At 43.2% G+C, this 20,900-nt stretch overlaps 1 protein-coding gene across 8 annotated transcripts in view; it reads right to left on the bottom strand.

Moving 5' to 3' along the window:
* FYN (FYN proto-oncogene, Src family tyrosine kinase) overlaps window positions 1-20,900 on the bottom strand; it is a 237,988-nt gene that overhangs the window by 19,942 nt on the left and 197,146 nt on the right. For all 8 annotated transcript variants that reach the window (XM_010598705.3, XM_064289947.1, XM_023542304.2 and 5 more), the window contains 2 exons: window positions 19,321-19,397; window positions 19,070-19,223 (listed from right to left, as the gene is read on the bottom strand). In XM_010598705.3, the coding sequence (XP_010597007.1) occupies window positions 19,070-19,223; window positions 19,321-19,397 (231 nt within the window). The remainder of the gene's footprint in view (window positions 1-19,069; window positions 19,224-19,320; window positions 19,398-20,900) is intronic.

The following is a 20,900-nucleotide window of genomic DNA, read 5'->3' on the forward strand; positions in this document are numbered from 1 at the left end:
AGGACTTTGGTTTCTACCCTAAGAGTGAGAGGAAGCCTCTGGAGCTTGTGATCAGAAAAGCAATGACATCCCTCCTCATTCTTTCTCCTTGTAGTTAAAGCACGGAAGATAATACACATCATTACCCTGCGAACGACCTGTGATGAGATGATGAGGCAATGAGAAAAGGACGCTGACTTTTCAAAACTCTGCAATAGCATCATGACATCTCCAAGCCCATGAGTGCTAGTGACAATTTGCAAGTGGGTAGATTATGTTTCTATTGTCACTTCTGTAATTGTGTTTATTTAACTAGTGGCTCTAGTCACACTGGGGCTATTTTAGCACATTTTTCAAGTTTGAATAATACCAATAATCTGAAGAACAAAGGAGTAAAATTGAGCATAATCCAATACTTTGTAAAGCTCAAACATTTCTAAGAGAAACAAATGATCTTTTCTGAGTTTAATCTTCCCCTATATTCTTCCTTTCTTTCTAAGCATGTCTTTTGTCTCCACTGTAGCCTCCTCTTTATTCTCCTACTAATTACTAGTGTTTTCGAAGCCTCAGTGTTCCAGATTCTTCTCTCTGTTTTATTCCCTTGGGGAACGCACCCTCTCTTGTGACTAACACTGCTTGTAATCTCTACATGACGGAGGCTGGACACACATTCAGACTCTGTCTCTTGTTCAAAGTCCATGGGACAAAGTCTCCAGGGTGTGCCACCCTTACCTCAAATGTGCCCACTTCTGATCTAAGTTTGTATTTTTCACTGAACCACCTGACCTGGAGTAAGAGACTTTATAAAGGAGATTCTTGGACCAGGTAGAAAATTTCACTGAATGACTGACCTACAAAATTCATTCTCACTTAAATATTCTAGGTACAAATGGAGTTCTTTTTTACGATCCCATTTTCAAGAGCTGGATCACCATTCCACTAGGCTTCAAGGTGAAAACCCTGAAAGCCATGTGGGTCTTGTCTCCTTAAACCCCAAGTCTAATCTATCACCACTGCCTCTTGTTCCCCTCTTTGACATGTTTCTCAAGTTTGTTGTTTCCTGTTTATGCTTATGGCCACAGCCTGGTTTGTGTCCTCAACCCTCCTGCCAGGGTGCCCTGTCTTCAACTCACTGTTCTTCCATCTAATTGTTTTAAACCTTACCTTTATGATATCCCTCGCTCCTTGACCATACAGTGGGTACCCTTTTGCATTAGGCCCAAATCTCCTCCCTGGTTTTCAACTTTAGCTCTTGCTACCCCAAACACATAGTTAATCTAGTCTAGTTTGCTTTCCTGTACACTGCCCTTGGCATGATCATAATTATTTGAAATGCCTTTTCTCTTCCCATCTGCTTAGCTAAAGCCAACTCAGCTTAAGTCCCAGCTCTTTAATGAAGTCATCTTTAATCCTTCCAGCTGTCACTGATATCTCCAATGGCACCTACAACCAATGCTATTAACAACAGTTTAATGCTTGATAACTGTAGCTACAATAGTTAAACATATATTATGTTCTTGCTAAGTGTCAGGTATCATGCTAAGTGCTTTACACATATAAGGTGGGTACCAGTAATAATAGTCTTGTTTTATGATGTAAAATGATGTGTCAAAGCACATGTGTAAATGGTGGAATTGGGATTTGAACCTAGGGAGTTGGTTCCAAAGCCCAAGCACTTAAATACTATACTATGCTGTCATGTCAATGTCTCCTCCATGTCTCTCACAGTTCAACATGTGTTTTTGTTTGTTTACATATCTAAATATCCTTTATTTTTTAGAATAGTTCTAGGTTTACAGAAAATATGTGATTTTTTTATTTCCTTAGATATAAATGAAAATCCTTTGAGGTTGGACACCATGCTTTATACTATACTTACACCTTACCTAATGTGCTAATTAAACAGCAACTGCTCAATAAATGCTTGTTGACTGACTACAGAGTCAATCCAGGAAGCAATCTATCCACCACCCTGATGGCCAAATAAAGGTACTCTTCACAGATCCTCTCTTCCTTTACACAGGTTTAATCAAATCAAATTTAAAGAAAAGAGTGACAATACAGCAATGTAAGAGACTAACGATCCCCCTCCCCTTAGAGTTATAGGGATAATATCATCCTTACCAGATTCTAGGACAGTTTTGGTTTTTAAGTGAAAACAAGATGACTGGCTAAACCCATGAAGGCAGGACGGCTCATCCCAACCCCCAAGCGTTCTTTACTTAAAGTAAAGTGGTTCAATGAAAAATATAAACTTAGATAGGAAGTTGCCACATTTGAGGTAAAGGTGGCACACCCTGGAGACTTTGACCCATGGACTTTCATTAATTCCAGTTAATGAAGCTCCTCCACCCCTACTGGCCAGGTAATCTGCTTTTCACTTCTGCTTCAAATAGAAACAGTTCTTACTTGATTTGGTTATGTCCTGTACTTGATGCATCTTCATGCGTTAAGAGGAGGCAATGGTATTCCAAACACTTAAATGAAAGCTGCAGATACTTTTGCTCCAAAAGTCCACCTCCTGTACTGAGTGTATGTATGTAGGCTAGAAAACAGGGAGCTAATGCTCTTCGGTGACAATGCAAAGAGGCCCAACTGTGGGCTGGGCTGGGATCAGGCAGACATTACGGGAAGGCAGAATAGTACAGTCATTTAGAAAATGAGCTTCAGTGTCAGGAAGATCTGGGTGTGAACCCTGGATTTGCTGGGTGACCATTTAAAACCTCCCTAAGTGTCAGTTTCCATATCTCCAAATCAGGGTTGATGATAACCTCATACAGTTGCAAGAATTATAAGAAAGTGTTCAGTCCAGTGTCTGACACCTGGTAATAGCTAAATAAATGCCAGCTATTACTTCAGGTTAGCCAGACTTCTCCAAACTTCAATCAATCACTGAGAATTTACTGAGTGTCCATTAAGTTCCCAGCACAGTTCTGGCCACTACTGGGAAAACCAAGCACAGGTCATCACCCCTACCCTGGGGAGTTTCCAGGCAGCTGGGGAGACAAAGCTTACCTGCAAACATGACAAAGGGCTAAATTGTGGAAATAGCTTTAGGAAGAAAAGGGCTCAGAGAGGGAAAAAGAGGACATGAATAGGGACCGGGGACGTTAGGGAAGAATGGATCACACTGAAATGATGCAGTGTGACCCATGGCTCTCCCTGGGGTAGGACTAAAGGCAGGGGCCAGGATAGGCCTGGGTGGGGCCTGCCTTGTATCACCTGCTCTTGGTAGAGAGCTGGGGCTATCAAACCTTTTGATTCTGGTGACCAGGTCAATTCCATAACTCTGTCTCAGAAAGTGTCCTTTCTGGCTAAAAACTGGGCCAAGGTGGAGAGGTGAAGCCATTGCAGACTAAAAGAAGCATAAAAACAGAAATCCTGCCCAATGGCATTTTCAAGGAGGAAAGGCATTAGCTTTAACAACAGACACTGTTTTTCTGAACCAAAGATCCATCTAGAGCCCTCTTTAATTATGAAGCCACAAACTCTGCAAATTATTACATCCAGTATTAAATCATATATATGTAGTATTTTAACTTTAAGGTTACCCTGAGGAATTAAAGAAAATAAATTGTGAACTATACAAATAACAGGAAGCCAATTACATAGAGAGGGAGGTGACAGGCAAGACACAGGACAGGATATCCTGTGAAAAAGGCAGAATCAAATCTGACCTGACCTGGAACTTTGTGGTTATTTAAACAAAACAATGATTTCAACCCCAATAAAACCTGGCAAAGCACAACTAAGAATTTTTACACTAGGCCAAAGGGATGACTTTTAAATTTCCCAAATGCTTCTGAAGTAATACAACTTTGTGTTTTCCAGTTATTCCTGGTGACACATTCTGTTGAAATTTCCACTTAAAGTTCATGAAATTTTAACAGTACATTTGTTAAATAAAAATCAATAAAAAGTAAATGGTAGAATGTACTGAGATTATGTTCCATCTCAAATACATATGGATGGGCAGGGAGATTGAGAAGAAAGGAGATAGGGAGTAAGGAGGAGTGCCGTTCTACTGGGGATTTGGTAAATCAGCTAGGCCAGGGGAGATAAGAACCAGGGACCCGAAGCTGGGCGTGAACATACTGCAAAGACTGGGGCTGATTAACCTGGCACAGAACCAAAGTCTAGTTGAGTTGAATTCATGGAAGGAATATTCAGGTTGAGAAGGGTGAGCAAAGTTCTAAGGTGAGCCCAAAATTGAGGACTGGACAGAGAAGAGGTGGAAGGTCCAGCAATGAGTATTGGAAGTTTAACTCAGAACAACTAGAGGACAAAGGGGAGTAAACTCAGCCACCAGGGAGTATGGTCGGTGCCTAGACATTGATACTGCGGTACTGAAGTCAGGGAAGGACAGGCAGAAAGATGAATTGTAGAAGGGCATTAGATCCTCACATGAAGGAGAACACAGCGCAGGCTAGAACATTTGTTCCAAATATTTATGAAGAAGTCAGAAGGTAAGAGGAGGAACCTCTGGACTACTTGTCTTTTCTCATCACCTTCCTCCCAGTGGTGACCAACGAAATGCATGGCCGGTCAACCCAGGAACATTCACACTGCCAACACAAAAGTAAAATATGAAATGAATAAGCATCTCCTGAAATAGTGGGTATTTGGTCTCTTTACTTCTAGGAAGAAAGTAGCCCTGGAGGTGCAAAGGTTAAGTGCTGGGCTTCTAACCTAAAGGTTGGTGGACTGAATCCACCTGGCGGCTCTGTGGGTTAAAGACCTGGCAACCTGCTTCCACAAAGATTATGGCTTAGGAAACCCTATGGGGCAGTTCTACTCCATCACATGAGGTTGCTATGAGCTGGAATTGACTCAACCCAACAACAACATACTCTTAGGAAGAAAATCTGAGAACCATCAACAGAACATTCTCTGAAGTGCAGACTGTGTTAGGGGGCTTGTTTAAGTGGATGTCTTAAGTAGAACTGAAGAAAGGAGGAACCCTGCTTGCTGTTCTAGACCACCAAGGCTCTGTTTTGACTACTGTGGCTGTATAGAAAGTTCTGAGATCGGGAAGTGTAAGGCCTCCTACTTTGTTCTCTTTCAATAGTGTTTTGCTTATCTGGGGTCTTTTTCCTTTCCATACAAAGTTGGTGTCTCAGTTATCTAGTGCTGCTATAGCAGAATACCATAAGTGGATGGTCTTAACAAACAGAATTTATTCTCTCACAGTCTAGGAGGCTAGAAGTCTGAATCCAGGGTGCCCCAGTTCTAGAAGGCTTTTTCTCTCTGTCAGCTCTGGGGGAAGGTCCTTGTCATCAGTCTTCCCCTAGGAGTTTCTCAGCACAGAGACACTGGTCCAAAGGATGTGCTTTGCTCCCGATGCTTCTTTTTTGGTGGTATGAGGTCCCGTCTCTCTGCTCACTCCTCTCTCCTTTTATCTCTTGTAAGATAAAAGGTGATGCAGGCCACACCCCATGGAAACTACCCTTACATCTGATCAGGGATATGACCTGAATAAGGGTGTTTCATCCCACCCTAATCCTCTTTAGCATACCTAATTTTGCCTCATTAACCATAGGCAGAGATTAGGAATTAGAACACACAGAAAAATTACATCAAATCACAAAATGGAGAACCACCACACAGTACTGGGAATCATGGTCTAGCCACGCTGACACATATTTTTGGGGGACACAATTCAATCCATGACAGCTGGTGATTAGTTTTTCAACCTTTTTAGAGAATGCTGATGGAATCTGGATTGGGATTGCATCTTATCTATAGATTGCTTTGGGTAGTATTCACATTTTCACAATGTTAAGTCTTCCTATCCATGAGCATGATATGTTCTTCCATTTATGTAGGTCTCTTTTGGTTTCGGAAACCGTGATGGCACAGTGGTTAAGAGCTATGGCTGCTAACCAAAAGGCTGGCAGTTTGAATCACCAGGCGCTCCTTGGAAACTCTAGAGGGCAGTTCTACTCTGTCCTATAGGGTCGCTATGAGTCGGAATCAATTCAATGGCAATGGGTTTGGGTCTTTGGGTTTCTTACAGTAGTATTTTGTAGTTTTCTTTGTATAAGTCTTTTACAACCCTAGTTAGGTTTATTCCTAAGTATTTTATCTTTTGGGGGCTATTGTAAATGGTATTGTTTTCTGATTACCTTTTTGGAGCTCTCTTTGTTAGTATAGAGAAATCCGACTGATTTTTATGTTAATCTTGTATCCTGTCACTTTGTAGAATCCTTCTACTAGTTCCAGTAGTTTTCTTGTAGAATCTCTGGGATTTTCTATGTATAGGATCATATCATCTGCAAACAGAGATAATTTTATCTCTTCCTTACCTATTTGGATGCCTTTTATTTCTGTTTCTTTCCTTATTGCTCTGGTTAGGACTTCCAGTACAGTACTGAATGAGAGTGGTGAGAAGGGGCATCCTTGTCTGGTTCCCGTTCTCAAGGGGAATGCTTTCAGTGTCTCTCTGTTGAGAATAATGTTGGCCGTTGGTTTTGTATATATGCCCTTAATTTTGTTGAGGAATTTTCCTTCCATTCCTATTTTGCTGAGAGTTTTTATCAAAAATGGGTGTTGGATTTTATCAAATGCCTTTTCTACATCGATTGATTTGATCTTTCCCTTTTATTTATGTGGACTGATTTGTTGATTGATTATGTTGATTGATTTTCTAATATTGAACCATCCTTGCATTGTTGTTGTTAGGTGCTGTCAAGTCAGTTTTGATTCACAGCGACCCGGTGTACAACAGAACGAAACACTACCCGGTCCTGCGCCATCCTCACAATTGTTGCTATGCTTGAACCCACTGCTGCAGCCACTGAGTCAATCCATCTCGTTGAGGGTCTTCCTCTCTCTCACTGACCCTCTACTTTACCAAGTATGATGTCCTTCTCCAGTAACTGATGCCTCCTGATAATATGTCTAGAGTATGTGAGACGCACATCCTTGCATACTGGTATGAATCCCACTTGGTCTCTACCAATGCTCTGAAAAATTTCAACTACCCTTCCACCTTGCCAAGAGCCAAAAAGGAAGTTATATTGGAATAAAAATTTCTGATCCAGTACCCCACTAAGACGGATACTATATCTGTGAATTTTCTGTCTAGAACAAAATACAAGAAAGCTGTGTGTTGAGCTCTTTAACCATCTATATGCTGTTACTCAGGATGGTAAGAAGAACTCAGGCCTAAGTAATTAACTGAGGTGTGGGATTTAGTTCAACACAGAAATTATTCTGAGAATCCAGCTGCCCCCAGAAGGGGTAGTGGGCCTGGGTCGGTCTGACATCACGCCACACAGCATGCTAGGAAGCACTGGCTTGGCAATACTGCTTGGGAACAGTTGATGGGCTCGGTTGGAATTAGGAAGAAATCAAAGGAAGACAGGATATAGAGATGACAATAACCACTCTGGGTTTCTTTTTCAAAATGTATTCCCCACCCCAGGCTTCAATGTGGCACAGTGCTGGTACCTTTGTGGGGGAGGCCAGCATGCTGCTGCTGTGCACCCCCCAGGCTAGAAGAAAACAGAGGGTGCAAAACTTCAGGCAGTTTTCATAGGCAATGCCTTTCTCTGATTATCCAGATGATGAAAACTCAGGAGTTCCCTTTGCTAGCAAAGCAAGACAAGGAAGCCAAGTGACATTTTTGATGTTTGATGGCAGTCTGCAGTTCCTATTTACACACTTTAAAATCACAGCGTGCAGCCATCTCCTTCCTTCTTGATGATGACTAAGAAACATGGGATGCACAGACCAAGGACTTGTTCTTGACCATTCATAAACAACCACCAAATTATCTGCCCAAAACAGCACAAAGGGAGAAAGAAATACCCACACCGAATACAAAATGGGACTGCCCAGTTCAGCTAAAGAGGAAAGGTATTCAGAGAACTCAGGCTTGCAGTGACCAGTCCCATCTGTTACCTCTGGGCAGTGTCAGAGAGTATGGAAGGGGAAGAAAATGGAAGAAATTCATCTACCTCCTTGCCACAAATAATTTTTTTTTTTAAGTTTTAATCTTAAAAGAGACTTGGGCAGGAAAGGGTGATTTAAAGTCTCCTTTCTTTTCATTTTAATCTTTCGCTTTAAATACGTCCTTTCTATGAGGGAAATGGGTGATCTGTATAATTCATCACCATTTCCCTGCCAATCTGACCTGCCAACCCTGACTATTCATCTGGCCCCTGAAGCTCCACAGTGGTGCAGCAGATAAACAAAGCAGTCCCTCACAGAAATACCGGTGGAAGCCTAGAGCTTGAAGCGGTGGGAATACAAATGAAGGCGTTTTTCTGCCTAGTGACTGAAGTGGACTGAACTCAGATCTGGGGGGCTTCATTACAACCAGCCACGGCTCAGGCGTGTAGCTTGTCAGCTCAGCAGGAAAGATGTCTCCCACAGCTCCTCTCCCAGGGTGGAGGGCAGGATGTTCTGCCAAGGAAGTTGACCCTGGGGCCTCTCACCAGACATCCCCTCAGGACGATAAGCTCTGCACGTGGGGATGGGGACGTGACGTGGTCATTTAATGGTGGGACTGCTCTAGTTAGGAACATACTGAGTTTCCTGCTCATTACTTAAAACAATGGCTACATTTGAAAGGGTTTGCTTTTCATCAAATGATGGGTTGCTTTTCTAGCATGGGGAAGATTAGATTAAATTCAACAATTAAAAGGGTTTTGCCCTCCCCTGACATTTGTTGTTCAGGTTACAGTGCACTGTGCAGGAGCTGCCAAGCTGCTGTTGACAGAGAACAAGAAACTGTGCGTGCTGACGGGGGCAGAGGGAGGGCATCTCATGGCGAGATCAGCCTTGATCTGCCACCAGATTACAGGGTCCTCAGAAGGGGCTGATTAATAATTCTGCAGGAGTCCTTGAGCTGGAGAGCTGGCGTTCTGAGTCACATAATTCCCAGTCATTCTAATACAAAGGAAGGACAGGAATTGAATTCACAGTTTTGGATTGTGAAATTCAAAATTCAGAAGAAACAGGGATCTGCTTTTTCATGATTGTGTTTGTCAACCTTGCTGCCTGCTTGTTTGTGTTAAATGGCTACTGTGCTTTTTGAAACCAAAATCTGATTATATTTAATTAGTACAGGCATCTGGGATTTCTAATACACAAAGAGTTATTAAAGTAACAAATCTTTCTAAAATATGTTCTCCATGAAAGAATGTGTTAATTTATGCAGCAACAATTTTTTAACATGAAATAATTAACATGAAAACTGCAACAATTATGAATTCTTCCTAGTCTAATTTATACATGAATTTTCCTCCAGACAATAATCTATTCGACTCAAAACCGTCAATACTGGGAGCATTTGAACAGGCACATTTTTTTTTCTATTTAATACACAGATTTAAACTTAGAGCAGTCTTATACAAAGTTCTGAGTGCCCCTGTTTCTACATACATTCCAAAGATCCAAAGATTAAATTGCACTGATGTTTGCTTCCGCAGTAACAGGCCTGTCGTTAATTTAGAACTTAAAAAAAAACAAACAAAAACCATAAACCCCCTCAAAACATATACAACTCCATGTTCCTGTTCTCTGTGATGATTCAAATCAGGCAGGTCTCTGTGTAGAAGGAGCCCTGATGGGAGGGGTCAGGAGTCCAGTGGGCCCCAACAGCCTCCAGAATGGTGAGATGCCGGGGGAGGGTGATAATCACAGCCATTACTACCCAGCTGATCAATACTAACGATCTTACTGTTATTACTACTACCAACAACTATCAGCTCAGCTTTTACTTTGTGCTAAGCGCTTTACCTAAATTCTTGAGGAAGCCATACAACAATTCTAGGATGTAGATAACTATTATTATCTGTTTTCAGAAGACAAAATAAAGGCTCAAAGGGGTTAAACAACTTGTCCAAGGTCTCAAATATAATTAGTAGCAGTGCTAGGATTCACACCAAAACAATTTGATTTCATGGGTCATGCTCTTAACTAGTCTAAACCCTGACATCTTTAGGAGGAGTGTAGGGGTGTGTGGGGGAAGAGGGAAAGAGGTCTCGTGATGCAAAAGACATAGACTGAAGTGCTGCCAGGAGCAGGCAGGCGTGAATAATCAGCTTCTACTGACTGTCTTCCCTAATTCTTACAACCACCTTACCCGTAACCTGCTGCTTTCAAGTCAGCTCTTACTCATGGCAATCCCGAGCATGTGGAGTAGAACTGCACTCCATAGGGTGTGCAATGGCTGTGACTTTTTAGAAGATCGCCAAGTCTTTCTTTCTTCCAAGGCATCTCTGGGTGGGTTCAAACTGCCAACCTTTTGGTTAGTAGTCGAGCACTTAACTGTGTGTGCTACCCAGGGACTCAACAATCATCTTAAAGGCAACAAAGACCAGTCTTATTTTGCAGATCAGAAAGCTGAGGCTCAGAGAGCCTAGAGCTTACGCAAAGACCATGGCCAGGAAACGGCAGGGTCAGGATTTGGAACTATCTAAAGCTCCCAGGCTTCCCATTACCTCAAAGACGATCTTACTGTGTACAGGGAATGCTACTATAGCAAACAATCCTTTCTGGAGGTTCTGGCAGTCACGACAGTATCTGAGCCTCAGACAGAGCAGTGTGCACTGCTTGGAGAGCACGCAGAGCCTCTCTGCGAAGGGTGGAGAGGGGGCAGTAACTGCTTTAGTTAACTAGTGCTGCTATAACAGAAATACCACAGGTGGATGGCTTTAACAAACCAAAGTTTATTCTCTTATAGTTTAGGAGGCTAGAAGTCCAAATTCAGGGTGCCAGCTGCAGGGAAGGCTTTCTTTCTCTGTTGGTTCTGGGGGAAGGTCCTTGTCATCAATCTTTCCTTGCTCTAGGAGTTCTCAGTACAGGGATGCCAGGTCCAAAGGATGTGCTCTGCTCCCGGCACTACTTTCTTGGTGGTATACGGGCCCCCAGCTTTGGGCAGCCCCATTCTCCTAGTCCATCTGAGTGTCGACCTTACTCCCTTGGCCTGAGCAGGCCCTGTCTTGGGCATGGCAGCCCTGTCCCCCAGCTTTGGGCAGCAGATCTGGCCCCATCCAACTGGCACTCATGAAAGGCAGCCCCACAATATGGAACGTAGTTGGTGAAGATCTGACCTTTGAAACCTAGGAGGCTGACCTCAGTTCGAAACCCCAGGGGCCACGGCTCCACCCTTTGAGACTCCCAGAGGTCGTGACCCTACCGTTTGGAACTGAGGCAGCTCTGCTTCTTGTGTTCCTTGTCTCTTCCGCTTCTTGGTTCCTTAGCCTCTCGGCCCCTCGAGTCTCACCACCCGCACCTGTCCTTCTGGGGCAAGTGTTCCAGAACACTGTAGCTCCACTGATAAGTGCCTGGAGGCACCCCACTCCGCCAGTAAACTTTGGCCAGAAGGCACTCGGCTCTCTTGCTCCACGGGTCAGCAAGCCTAGCCTCACCAATAAGTGCCTGTAGGAACCCCACTCCTCCAGGAAGCCTCCTGTGCCAAAAGCACTCAGCTCTTGTGCTCAATTTCTCTCCTGCTACTTCTTGTTGTCTGCACCGTCTCCAGTGTAACAGCTTTTCTCACTTCCTTTTCAGTCCTCACCAGAATTGTCTGACGTCCATAATTCCACCAACAGCCTCTTCAAGGCAATCTAGGCTTTTACTGTGTGATCTTGGCTATTTCCATTCCTCTAAGCAAATATTTAATAAATACCTACTGTGTGCTGTGTGTTCATGAGGACTCTTTGCTAATTTTCAGGCCAAATTAACCCTCTAAAGAAGCAGTAAGACCATCCCACAGATACTAAAGGAAACTGCTACAACGGTACTCTTGCTAGTTCTTCTAACACGTGTACGTGCACATGTGCATGCACACACAGCAGTGAAACCACTGAGAATGCCCACCAACTCCTCAGAGTTGATGAGAGAAGAAAACAACAGAGGCAGGATAAACAGGACTTATTCTCAGCAGAAAAGGCAAAAATGAGGAAAAAGGAGAAAGTCTGCTGAGGAGAATGGTTAATGGACAGTTGGCTTCTAGCTGTGTTAGGGTGGAGGGGCCTTGGGTAATATCAAAGTGGGGACTGCCTAGATAAAAAGAGTTGGCTGAAAAGTAACGGAATGTTATTTTTTAATCTCTTTAAAGGTTGATTCTTTCCTTTAAGATTTTTTTTAGGTAAGAAAATATAGACTTTTTTTTCAATGAAAATATATATCAAACATAAAATGTTCAGGTTATAAGAATGACTTTTATATTTCACAACCCACAAAGAGCTTTTAGAGATAACCTATTTAAGTCTCACATTAATTATGTGAGGTAAATATTTTCATTATCTCCATTTTACAGATGATAAAAATGAGGCTCAGAAAGGTTAAATGATTTATTTGCCTGGGGACAAGAAGTGAGAGAGCTGATTCAAACCCAAGGCACCTAACTTCCAACCCCAGGTTCCTCGGTCTCATAAGGCTGCCTCACAGTAGCCTGGGCGGGAAATGCAAGTCTTTCTGGAACACTGGTAAATCACAGAGTAACTGTGTATTCTGCCTTTAAGAACATGTCCCAAAAATCTGTTAGGCAGTATCTTCTAATGCTAACCATAACCACCAAGTGTCATCAAGTCGACTCCAACTCATGGCAACCCCATGTGTGTCAGAATAAAACTGCTCTGACAAACACGGTTTTAATGGCTGATTTTTTGGAAGTAGATCGGCAGGCCTTTTTTCTCTGAGATGTCTCTGGGTGGACTCAAAACAAACCTTTCGGTTAGCGGCCAAGCATGTTAAAACTGAGCTACCTAGAGACTCCATGATAATCATAGTCTTACCATATGACTAGCAATTCCACTTCTCGGAATATACCCAAGAGAAATGAGGGTATATGTTCACCATCATACCAAAAACCAAACCCAGTGCCATTGAGTCGATTCTGGCTCATAGCGACCCTATAGGACAGAGTAGAACTGCCCCACAGAGTTCCCAAGGAGCGCCTGGCAGATTTGAACTGCCGACCCTTTGGTTAGCAGCCGTAGCACTTAACCACTACGCCACCAGGGTTTCCATTCACCATCATAGCAGCTTTATTTATAATACCCCAAATTGGAAACAAACCCAAATGCTCATCAACAGTAGAATGGATAAACTGTGATATATATTCATGCAATGGAATACTACTCAGCAATGAAAAAGAAAGAACTACTGTTACATGCAGCAATGTGGGTGAATCTCACAGATAATGTTGGGAAAGGGTAATACCATCTGCTCTACATGAAGTTCAGTTACAGACAAACTAATCTATGGTGATGGTGGTCAAAACAATGGTTACCTCTGGGGGTGTTTACTGACAAGGAGAGGGTGTGAGGGAGTCTTCTGGGGTGCTGGAAGTGTTCTATATCTTCATCTGTGGGCTGGCTTTATGGGTATGCATATATGTAAATGCTCATTGAGCTGCACACTGAAGATTTGTTCATTTTGCCGTATGTATAGAATACCCAACCCACCCAGTGCCGTCGAGTCGATTCCGACTCATAGTGACCCTATAGGACGGAGTAGAACTGCCCCATAGAGTCTCCAAGGAGCGCCTGGTGGATTCGAACTGCTGACCCTTTGGTTAGCAGCTGTAGCACTTAACCACTACGCCACCAGGGTTTATAGCTCAATAAAAAAAAAGTATCCACAAGAGGAAATCATTCTTATACATAAGCCAGGTCTGTCTGAACATGTTAGGTTTAAATCAACATTAGTTAGCACTAAGCTCCCTGCATGCTTAGGAAGAAAAAGTCTGTTGAGAATTCTCCCACTGCTTCCTGTCTGCTTGCGTGAGCTTCGATGGCATTGATTGCCTGACGGGCAGTGAGTCTTGGAAAGTAAAGCTGGTGACAGCCATCTATGCTGGCGGTCATGGGCCACAGGTGTGGTGCGGATGCATGTGGATGACAGGGTGGACAGCAGACCCTGTGGCGCCTCTGGCGGGGTGGAGCTGGGGTTGGCTCTGAACTGATTCTGGGATGAGATGCAGGGCTGGAGTAGCGAGGTGGCTATGAGCAGACCTCAGTGAGGGTGTCAGCAGGGTGGGTGAGAGGCCATAGGTGAGCTGAGGGGTAATGATGTGGACAGGAGGGCTAGGAGGCAGAGGACCCATATGCGGTAGCGGGGCCAGGTGAGAGCACCTCAAATGACCTTTTCAGGTTTGGACACTCCACTTGGCTGTACCACCACGACCATCTCAAACTCATCAAATTCCAAACCAAATTCACTACCTTCTCTGGAAATAAGATCTTGACTCATTCATTTCTGTTGCTGGCAACACTATCTGCATGACGACCCACATTTGAATACTTGGAGAGTTAGTTCCATCAGATTCCTCTCTTCCTTTCCCCGAAGCATTTGAACCTTTCCATTGTATCTACAATCAATTCATGCTTCTGTTTATTCCTCAGGAATTAGTCTTGTATAGGACACAGCAACCATAATAACTAACATTTGTAAATACACTGTGCTAAACACTTTACATACATTATTTCACTGAATTTGCAAAAATGCACAAAGCAGGTACTATGCATTTCAATTTTAAAGATGAAGAAACTGAGGTGTGGAAAAGTTAAATAACTTGCCCAAGGTCCCAGAGCTGGTAAGTGGTAGAGTTGGGTGTCAACCCTAGTTCTGTCTGACTTCAACTTCACTCCAATCTTTCCTCCTTATGCTGACTGACCCACTGTGCAGTCTTAGGCTTCTTTATATCAGTAAGCAAAGTCCCTTTCATAGACAAGGCACTCAAATAATTAACATTGGCATTACTTAGAGACCTTTCTTGATTGGATAAAATTTAGCAAAGAGCTTATGACTAAAGAACAAGTATCTGCTATAACTGAGGGAGATGTATAGGTAATAATAATAATCCCAAATAATTTCTGCCACCCTCACAGGCTCTGGGCTCTGATCTCCTCCTTAGCACAGGGCTCCTGTTCACAGTCCGAAGTCAGTGGGGTGGGGTGGTAGGAGGAAAGGAACACAGGAGGGGTCGTTTAACACAGCCCCGTTTAACTGGTGCTCTGTGGAATGCTACCTCATCCACCCAAGGGGGAGACAAACATTTCAGTGCACCCTTAGAAGGGAGACTCATGACTGTGTTGAAAAAATTGTCATTCACAGTCCTAAAATATCTCGGTTTGGCACATGTTTCTGAACACTGCCTGCACTTCCATTATCAAAACGCAGCATGGCTGTGGCCTGTGGGTAACATAAAATCCAACTTGCAAATATTATTAGGCACATGGACCAGCTGTCTGGAGGAGCTGATTAATCTCTGGCAGAAACTTCAGCACGCAGCACGCATGCCATCTGCAGAGTATACCAGCAGATACACGCCAGACCCTTTCTGCCTCAGAAAGAGGCCAGGGCAGGGCAGGCCCTCGGGGGGAATTTTATAAACAGCTGGGTTGCCCCAAAGCCTGAAAAGGAAGGTCTTTCTCCTCACACATGCATGTTAGAAGGTGCCCCTTAAAATTTGTTCCGTAAAATAAAGAGAATCATGACTATTATGTTTAATCCTGTCCCTTCTTTCCTATTCTTTCTTTAAAAAATTTTTTATTGTGGTGAGTGTATATATATAACATCTGCCATTTCAATGTTTTTTACACATACAATTCAGTGACATTAAAATTACTTTCATCATGTGCAACTATCACCACCATCCATTTCTAAAACAGACGTTCAGTGTTCCCTAAGCAATGATTCCCTCTTTCCTTCCCTCCCGTCTGTCCCTGGTAGCAACTAATAAACTTTAGTCTCTATACATGTTCCTATTTTAGATATTTTATATAAGTGGGATCATATAATATTTGTCCTTTTACAGCTGACTTATCTCACTCAGCACAATGTTTTCAAGGTTCACCCATGTTGTAGCATGTATCAAGACTTTATTTCTCTTTATGGTTGGGTAATATTCCATTGCATGTATGTACTACATTGTGTTTATCCATTCATCTGTTGATGGGCATCTTGGTTGTTTCTACCTTTTGGCTACTGTGAATAGTGCTGCAATGAACATTAGTGTACAAGCCTCTGTTTGTATTCCTGCTTTCAATTCTTTTGCGTATATACCTAGGAGTGGAATTGCTGATCACATGGTAATTCTATGTTTAACTTTTTGAGAAACCTCCAAACTGTTTTCTACAGCAGCTGCACCATTTTACAACCTACTAGCAATGGATGAGGGTTCCAATTTCTCCATATCCTTGCCAACACCTGTTGTTTTTGTTTTTTTGACCATAGCTCATTTTAGAGGGCATTTGTGGTATTTTCCTGTTCTTTTAATCACTGTCTTGATAAGAGGCAGTTAGCTTAGCTTAAGAGGGCAGCTGCAATTGGACCACCCATACCTCGATTCATATCCTGGCTCTGCCATTTACTAGCAGTGTGACTTTGTATAAGTTACTTAGCCCTTCCGAGTCTATTTTCTGTTTCCCTCCCTACTTCCTCACACTTACCCACTCAGCCTGACACTTGGTAGACAGGCTATAAATGCCTCTGCCTTCCCTTCCTTCTGTGGCAGGACAGCATTTCTTTTATTCTCCTCTGAAATCATGAGGGCCCAATGCCTCCCCCTCCCTCCAGTTCAGTTCTTCAGTTAATTTACTTCTCCTCATCTTTCTCCAGTGTTTGGCATGGATTTCAAGATGTTTAGAAAAGGAAAGAGAGAAGAAAAAGAAGTTTTTAGAGGGCAGGTTGGGGCCCTCTATTTGGAAGTTAAATAAAGGAATCACAGTACAAAGGGTATGAGGCTGGTCTTTTGAAAGGGTTCAGGCAGCATCTGATCTAGAAAGTGAGAGTGGAGGTGAGGAAGCTGGTGGAGAACATCAGAGCATGAAATGGGAAGGAGGACAGGGCCTCAAAGGCCAGAGTTGATGGTGGGCTCTGGACTGCTCCACGGGCAGCAGGGTGATGTGAGGGGAAACAAACAAGGGGTTCCTCACATGTCATCTCCTGGGTGCTAATCACCCAGGGCTACATCATGAGGCACTTCACTCCAATTTGGACTACCCATGAACCAAATATCCAGTTCCTGTCAGCAGTACCCCTGCTAGTAGGCTAGTATCCTTTGGCTCCTGGCCCCGTAACCTTCTCACTTATCAAGGGTTCAGGAGTGTTAACCACAAGCTCTGTACAGTCCACAGTTCAGGAAAAGGAGAGAAACAAATCCTGAACCACTTCTTTTGACATGGGGACTCTACTCACACACAGAAGGGCACTTACACGGCCATGAAGAGTGAATGTATTTTGGCCCTTTCCTAAACCAAATATTCCTGCCTCAAAATCTTCATTTGCTCTCACTCTGGGTCTGAGAAGCTGGATCTGAGAGGATTGCCTCAGGGTAAGTTTCTCATTTAGGGCCAGGTCTCAGACCAAGTCGCACTTCAGACCCTCTCAGCTCACCTTGCCTCAAAATCATGTCCTTAATTCTCTCTGGACTACCAGTGCCAATCAAAGCTGCTTGTGTGTTTTTGATTAGAGATACGACCATCTGGCCCCATGCGGTGTGTATATGTGTGTGTTGTATTGTGCGGGCATGCTCCTTGTGTGGGCATTTGGCTCTGGGACAAGAGCTATCAAGTGTTGGGCAAATTCAAATAGCTGAGCTGTCTGACCGACATGTAATTTAGCATTTGGGCAGTATCTATACCAGCCAGGGTCTCAGATCAACATTTTTTCTGCATGGCTTGACTGCTGAGAATGTTTGCATTCTAGACTCAAATAAAAGGAAGAACTGACATTAAAGGAATTAAAAAAAAAAAAAAAGTGACAAAAACACCAAAGGTGGCTATTATGAAATCTTGTACAAAGTATCACCCTGAAATATAGCCCAGCCACTGTTCAGTCTTACTTGGAGTAAGAATAGGCTTTGGTTAAAAACACAACATTGAAAGTTATACCTTTCCCTCCGATATGAGCATTAAATTCTACACAGGAGCCTACCTGTGGTTGCAAACTACATACCTAATTCCACAACATCTGCCCGGTGACCACTATGTGAATATCAAGGAAAGTAGGAAATATCCCGGGGAATTTCCTCCCTTGTACCTGGTGCTCTAATACAATCTGAGAAGCTGCCCCACTGGAGTGACTGCTAGTTTAGAATGTATTTCTCTAAAGGCTAGTTTCTATGAATTTGTTGTAGGGAGTGGGGTGAAGGGAGATGATTAAGGGAAGTGGAACTTTTCCATGACTATGCTGTTATCTTCTGAAATCCCTCTAGGTCCTCTCTCCTCCCTGCCTGGGCCCATGTTGCTGTTGTTAGTTGCCAACAAGTAGATTCTGACTCGTGGCAGCCCTGTGTGTGCAGAGGAGAACTGCTCCATAGGGTTTTCAAGGCTATGACCTTTCAGAAACAGACGTCCGGGCCTGTATTCTGAGGTACCTCTTGGTGGGTCCAAACTGGCAACCTTTCAGATAGTAGTTGAGTGCTTAACCGTTTTTGCTACCCAAGGAATACTCCTGGACCCATAGAGACTGGGTTCCTTTGACCTCTGGCTTCTGGTTGGGTTTGGCAGGAGAACCAGAAGAGGGCTGAAAAGTGAGGTCAGGTATCGGTCCCCAGACCTACTTCTGCTGTATTTCTCTACCAAAGCGGGCTCTCCCCATCCCTGCCTGCTCTGTGTTCTGGTGCCTGCTCCCTTGCCTTTCAGGCCTTGGTTCTATTGCTGTTATTAGCTCTGGGATGCTGTACCCTACCCTGTTGCTTTTCTTAAACCCTGACCATACCTTTGTAAATAACCCTGCTATTAAATGCTACAATTTGAGTGTGTCTTCTGTCTTCTCCTGGGACTCTGACTGACTGATAAGCTATAACTTGACTGATCCCTTACCCCTCCACAGCCCTTTTTCTCCAAAGACAAAGTGTCCCAGGCCTGGATGCTGTTAGGAAAGCGGCATGAGTTAGGAGGCCACTGTGGACACTCACTCACCAAGTAGCCATATTTCATTTATCAACTGAACCCACTACCATCTCCCACTTGCAATGTGGTCAAATTCTTGCCAGATCAAGGAGAAAAAGCCTAGCTGAGGAATGACATCTAAGAGGAGGAAGAGAAAGTAAGGAGAAAGAGTCATGCAGTGAATGACCATTCTCAAGGAAATGACTGAGAACCATCATCATGCAAGTGCCTACCTTGTCTTGCTGTGTATTCATTGTCTTCGATCAACCGGGCCAATCCAAAGTCAGCGATCTTGCATATTAGTCCATGCCCGACTAGAATGTTTGCCGATCGTAGGTCTCTATGTATATAATTCATGCGCTCGATGTAAGCCATTCCCGCAGCAACCTGTGGAAACCCAGGGGACAGGACACGTTACCTCATGACTCGATACACTGGCACATTGTTAATTCTAAGGCATGAACCCAGGTGCTATGGTGCCTACCTGTGCTGCCATGTCCACAAGATTTGGTAATTTCAGAGCTCTTCCTTCTCCATCTTTTAAGAAATCAAGTAAACTTCCTAGGAACAAAACAAAAAGCCATTTCGATTTACTTTGAAAAAAAAAAAAAAAAAAACTAAACTCCCAATAGAGGGCTGTATATAATGTTCTTACTAGAAGTCATAAGGTAGTTGAATGGAGTAATGCCATGAGTGGAAAAAAAAGGTTTAGACAAAAAATAAGGACTGAGAAGATTCTATGTATTGAAGGGCAATGGTTTTTATCTTTTAAAAATAAATAATGTTGACTCCATTTCTAAGGATTACAACAAAAATTTGATAGAACTAGAATCTTCCTTTATGTCATAAAGAGGAACCTGTGGAGACCTGCACCACTTCATGCCATTCGGGCATCAGCCCTGCACAAAGGAGTGATGTGGGAAAAACGCCGTTCAGCCCAGTGGTTCCCAAAATGTGCCCTCGAACCAGCAGCAACAGCATTACCAGGGAACTTGCTAGAAATGCAAATTCTCAGGCCCTGCTCCAGACCTACTGAAACACTGGAGGTCGGGCCCAGAAATCTGTTGTCTTAAAAACCTCTCCAGGTGATTCTGATACACAGTAACGTTAGAGAACCATTGGCCTGTCTTATTTACAGATTTTAAATCAAGAGAAGCGTATCCCAGAAATACAGCGCACAGTGCAGGGGAGGTAGCGCCCCCTAATAAGACCATAGCCAGCCAAGCCTTAAATCAGACATCTGAACCAAAACAGCTGGGGCTTCGGAGCCATTAGTGTAACAGCCTAAAGAGGCTCAGAACTAACACCAAGGCTGGAATAATCACTTGCAGAGGCTGGAGGCTCATGATGGTCATCAGTGATTTTTTTCATGCTTTAATCACAAAGTTATTTACAAAATAACCCTGCTTACAAAGGGCAAACAATTAGCTGGGAAAAAATTCCAAATACATTTTAAAAGAAAGTATGTGGAAAAGACAAAGGACAGTGACGTCCTCTGATGTACAGCACACTGCCTTTTAAGGCTGTTTGTTTCTGGTTTGGTTCGTCTGTTTTTCCAAAACAAAGTGATCTTTGGCCTTATCCCCAGCAATATTGCTTTGATTAGAGAGAACAAGAGAGGGAGGAAGGCAGAGAGAGAGAGAGGGTGAGAATAAAATGTGCTGTCTAAAAGCATGTGGCTTCTTCGTCTGCTGTTTAAGAAGGGGGGGCGGGGCAGGGAGAAAGGAAGCCAAAATGAGGAGACTAAACTTAACCCAAAGACCAGTGTCTGTTGTTAATTTTCTGGCCCTGCAAAAGAGAAATTTAACAGGAGCTACTGCATTCAAAATAATAACAAACTATCAGAGCCCTCTGCACCAATCTCTGTATTAAAAATGAATGTTTTAACTATGGAGAGGAGCTTGAATTCCTGACACGTGCAGCATGCAAAAGATGGATTTTGCAAGGATTTGGGGGCAAATGCAAGGTCTGCTTTAAAATGTTTTCATTAGTGAGTTGGTGCTTCCTGATGAGAATAGTTGATTCACACAGAAACCAGGAAAAAGCGAGCAGGAGGCTGCCATT

Source organism: Loxodonta africana, chromosome 1 (genome assembly GCF_030014295.1).
Source record: "Loxodonta africana isolate mLoxAfr1 chromosome 1, mLoxAfr1.hap2, whole genome shotgun sequence".
Lineage (NCBI taxonomy): Eukaryota > Metazoa > Chordata > Mammalia > Proboscidea > Elephantidae > Loxodonta > Loxodonta africana.